The sequence below is a fragment of the Rhinichthys klamathensis genome, unplaced genomic scaffold (genome assembly GCF_029890125.1).
Source record: "Rhinichthys klamathensis goyatoka isolate OS25496 unplaced genomic scaffold, OSU_Roscu_1.1 h1tg000236l_1, whole genome shotgun sequence".
NCBI lineage: Eukaryota > Metazoa > Chordata > Actinopteri > Cypriniformes > Leuciscidae > Rhinichthys > Rhinichthys klamathensis.
Genome location: NW_026606759.1, coordinates 617,501 through 622,148, shown reverse-complemented (window position 1 = coordinate 622,148; position 4,648 = coordinate 617,501). Strand labels below are relative to the sequence as shown.

The 4,648-nt window shown below is 40.8% G+C and overlaps 1 protein-coding gene across 1 annotated transcript; it reads right to left on the bottom strand.

Annotated features, from left to right (window-relative positions):
• Nucleotides 1–1,728: 1,728 nt before the first annotated feature.
• hint1 (histidine triad nucleotide binding protein 1) lies at nucleotides 1,729–4,522 on the bottom strand. The gene is made up of 3 exons (XM_056265573.1): nucleotides 4,396–4,522; nucleotides 3,873–3,977; nucleotides 1,729–1,975 (listed from the first exon to the last, which is right to left on the bottom strand). Exons 1-3 carry the CDS (start codon nucleotides 4,504–4,506, stop codon nucleotides 1,811–1,813), a joined length of 381 nt encoding a protein of 126 aa, XP_056121548.1. The 5' UTR covers nucleotides 4,507–4,522; the 3' UTR covers nucleotides 1,729–1,810.
• Between the last annotated feature and the right edge of the window lie 126 nt (nucleotides 4,523–4,648).

Below are 4,648 nucleotides of genomic sequence, written 5' to 3'. Positions count from 1 at the left end.
GACTGAGCCCTGATCTGGAGCGAGCAGAGCTGGAGACCCAGAGGGACTGAGCGCTGATCTGGAGCTGGAAAGCTGGAGACCCAGAGGGACTAAGCCCTGATCTGGAGAATACCGGCATGAACGGCACCTGGATATTCTGGATGGCTGTCCCAGCAAGAGCAGCGTTACGCCAGCATGCATTCCAACAGTGTTTGAGGTCTTTGCTCTTGTCCTGAAGCAGCTGGAGAATCTGATGTAGCAGTCAGAAGTCCTCCTGTTGGGTCTGCACTGCTGTATGTTCTCCAGACGAGGCCAAGACAAACGTCCCTTTAGCCAGATGTGGTGGAGCTCCATCGGTGAACAGCAACAAACACACGTTAGTCCTTGTTTAAGAGTTTACTCGCATCAGATCCAAGAGATGAACGCTTTTCACAAAATTACATGCAGATTTTTTTTTTTTTTTTCTTACTATTAAAAATATTCTGGAATGACATGAGGGTAGGTAACTGATGTCCGATTGTTTTTTGCAAAAAAAAAACACTAAAAACTTATAAGAACGAATAAGCAAACCATGTTTTCTTTCCTTTCAAACCGGAAATCATCCTCATCATGAGGCATCAGGGGAATAACAGTCCTTCTAACTGAGGGCCGCATGAAGTTATGCATCTACACCTGCCTTCAATCCTTCTTCACAGGGTTCCTGCAGTTTCAGCTGAGTTTAGATGAGCCTCATGAGGAGCTGATGCCAGAGACAAACATTCACTGGTTGGGCAACAGTTGAGCTGGATCAACCACAGCTGGATCATGGCAGTCACAAGCCTGTTCTCCACATTTATGTAATGAAGCCAAATGTGTGACCTGTATTCAATATAGCAGAAGTTGAGCCAATGGAATAACCTTGCCTTGAATACACACTGTAAAGCTGGCTGGAAGAGCCGATTTAATATGCTTTCAATTTGTCATTCTCAGCTTATTTCAGTTTTATGTACAGTGCTGTATTATTTAAGAATTTAATTGAAGTTATCCAATACAGAGTTTACTTAAAAGTTTTCCTTATATAGAAATTACTTGAAGTTTTCCTGCACTGCATTTACTCGAAGTTGTCCTTGTATAATTTACTTGAAGTTGTCTTTAAAGCCACTCCTCCTTATGTGTTCATACAAGTATATGCTGTTTTAGCTAAAGGGATTCAAGATTCAAAATGGTCACAAAATTAGAATCGAAGGAGATATAATACAGATTTAAGACATGTAAGATTTAATAAAGGAATTGGAGCCAGACTTCAGCGCTGTTTAGCAGTATTGCCTGAACGAGGATTTTCTGTTTTTGCATTCTTGTGTTTGTGAAAATAAATGTGCAACACTTTTAACGGACTGGCCGTGTATTTTTTGAGGTGTAAGTGGAAGACACTTCAACTCCTAATAAAAGCAAGAAAAAGATGGCTTTGATCCTTGTTTCTCTGCTGGCGTTGTTCATGTAAAAGATTCATATATCAGCTCACTCACCGTTGCAGTTCTTCAGAGGCTCATCGGGGAAATACTCAAACACAACCTTTATTTCTATGCCCACTGCTTTCTCACACACTTTAAAACCCTTTTTATTTCCCAATGTTAACAGTCATGACATAAAACATTCAAAAGTCATTCAACTAAAAACACACACAATATTTGTGGCAAGACTAAAATAATGACACATTTCAAATGGTGACATTGAATGGTGTTTATTGATGTACTCAGAGCATGGTTTCGGTTGTTTTCTGGATGGATTGTTGCTTGACATCAACACTTCACCTCAGCGATGGCGAACAGTGACAGGAGCGTCTGTAGAGATGTTACCCAGGAGGCCAGCCCAGCTGCCGGCCGCCCAGCACGTGGATGTGCATGTGGTACACGGACTGGCCCCCGTCGGGCCCCTCGTTCAGCACCAGCCGGTATCCTCTGGGTAAGCCCGCCTGATCCGCACACTTCTTAGCCACCAGCATCAGGTGTCCCAGCAGCTGCAGAGGCCAGAGGAACACATCACACACACACACACGGTCTGCTCAGGTGGCACGCGTTTCAAAAAGGGTCACTTTATTAAAAATAAATAAACCTAAGACATGAGTTACAAAGATAGATCATAATACAACCTTTCAATTGTGTTTAACATAGGGATGTTAACGATTAATCGACGATTGATTAATTGTCGATAATACATTTCATTTTTGTGCAACATTTTGTTTTGTGCAAATGTAAGTTTTAATATTGTGTTTATTTTGTGTAGGCCTATCTATATCTGATTAATCTTATATAGGAAGCATTTGGTCAAGAATTAACGCTGTAGTAAAGCGTGTGGTGATCATCTTCAGCGCGGGCAGCTAAAACGGCAATGCACGACTAATAATAACTATGATTGGGACTGTCATATCATATTACATAACATTATAAAGAGAACAATATTGTAAAAAAACATTGTGAATTATTTGGGTTTAGTTGCCGTGTTTCATCTCGTTGCGCGTCCACAACATGAGTCATTCTGTATGGCTTGTAACTTAGTTCAAGTTCACTTGTGCATTCGCATCATTTTGTGCAGATATAATTTGCAATATTACGTTTATTTTGTATCTGATTAATCTTATACATATAGGATGGATTTCTTTGAGTTAAATAACACACTAGCAAAGTGCTCCAGTTCACCAGTGTTCATTCAGCGCGCACCTCAAGCAGCAATGCACAGCTCATAATAACTATGATTGGGACTGTCACATAACATGAGAACACTATTTTATAATAGTTCAATAATATTTGAACTATCGCGTTTTCAGCACGTTGTTCCAGGAAGAGCGTACACATTCTGACAAGCACGCATCTGACACGGCGTTGGTGACACATTGTTTAAGTCGTTATATTTTCTAAGTAATTTAATTAAATGATCAATCACATCGAAACATTTTACAATCCTACTAGCCCTTTATTTAGATTAAAACCCTTCTCATTCATTTGGGGAGGAACATAGCGTTGTGAGCATTTGCAGACCCTGTCATGCTGTTGGCCATATGCCACTGCAGCAGACGCATATCGCAGTATTAAGGCTAACGATTAATCGCTCGTTAATTTAAACGACGATCGATCATGGGAATGTGTGAAAATTGACATCCCTAGTTTAACAACTGAATAATTATGAAGAGAATCTTCAATCTGCCAATCAGAGAATCACAGGAAATAGATGTGACTGTCCAATCCCATCTTCTCTATCTGAATACCTTGCAATAAACTTAAAAAATAAACTATATATAATATATATATATTAATGATTGTACTGTTGTAAGCTGGTTGATTTGGATCAGAACACTATTGAAGAATTATTAAATGAACAAGAAAATTACTTCAGGAACAAAGCCACAAATACAGATTCATGTGCACAAGATTAATTTGGGAGTCTGTTGCTTTGAGATGAAGATGTTTATTATAAATAAAGTGAGACAGAAACTTTTTCCTTAGCTGTAGGCAAAGGCAAGCGCATTTCAAATCAGTGCTTCTCCCGGGAGAATAGCGCTAAATTAATCCCCTATATTAGCTATAGGTGTGCATTTGTATGCACTAGATTTGGTATTTGTTCTAAGGTTACATGCAATTTGTAGGATGGTTTGTATTTATTTGTGAAACAGCCTATTATCTAGCCTCATTTATTTATATTTGTAAAACACAATATTGGTCTGCATTTTCGCTCAAATTGAACTTTGTTTTTGCAAATTGCTTTCTGTTTGTTTGCGAGTCGAGTTTTCCTTTGCAAAGGAGATCGAGTTTGTATGCAAAATGCTGGATTTGTTTGTTTAATTATGGCACATAATTCGCTCCATAGTGATCTCAGAAACCTGTAAACACACACACACACACACACAGTTTAACACTGACCTCTTTATCTGCGTCCTCTACTTTGGAGATCTGAGTGATGGGCTTTCTGGGGACCACCAGTATGTGAGTGGGAGCCTGAGGGGCCACATCATGGAAGGCAATGCACTGTTCATTCATTACAGGCAGAGAGAAAGAGAGATTAACAGTGTGTATTATTCATTCAACAACTGGGTGTATTGAATAAATAAGTGTAAAAGTACTATAACGGCCGTGCAACTGAAAGCGTTCACGTGTTTTGCAGCGGTGTCTCCGTTAATCGCTGTTCAATGTGCAGAACCGTGACAGTTCACATACAAGTGCAGGACATGTGAACTAGCACTGAAATCTGGCACATCGCCAAATATTGAGCACAAACTCATATCGCAATTGAACTGTCAGCAGAACTCGAAATGGGTTTACAAACGCGTATAACTTTGATGAGCCACTCGATGACTCTCATTCGTATGATCGAGTCTGAAACGCATTAAAACGCTGCAGAGCAAGCGCAGTAACGCCATCGCTGTACAAACAGCAGAGATCGCACCTGATCGTCTTCATAAATTATGTTGGCAGGAATCTCTTTACGGATGATTTTGCCGAATATCGTGTCTCCTCCTGGCTGCGCGCTCTGCGCCCGCGACACCTCATCCGCCATGATGATCACAGATCTGCTGCCAGTGCCTTCTGCACGCACTCACGCTGTCTGCAGCTGCGCGCAGTGCGCATGCGCAGCTGTCGATCACACACGCGCGCGCACACAGTTCAACGCCTATTGGCTGAACCAGCACGACACACGA

What these genes read in the sequence shown, in the direction of transcription:
- hint1 (XM_056265573.1), bottom strand. Translation starts at nt 4,506, where the DNA reads ATGGCGGATGAGGTGTCGCGGGCGCAGAGCGCGCAGCCAGGAGGAGAC. An exon ending in TAATTTATGAAGACGATCAG is followed by an intron (nt 3,978 to 4,395) that starts GTGCGATCTCTG and finishes ATGAATGAACAG; the next exon opens with TGCATTGCCTTCCATGATGT. An exon ending in TAGAGGACGCAGATAAAGAG is followed by an intron (nt 1,976 to 3,872) that starts GTCAGTGTTAAA and finishes TGGCCTCTGCAG; the next exon opens with CTGCTGGGACACCTGATGCT.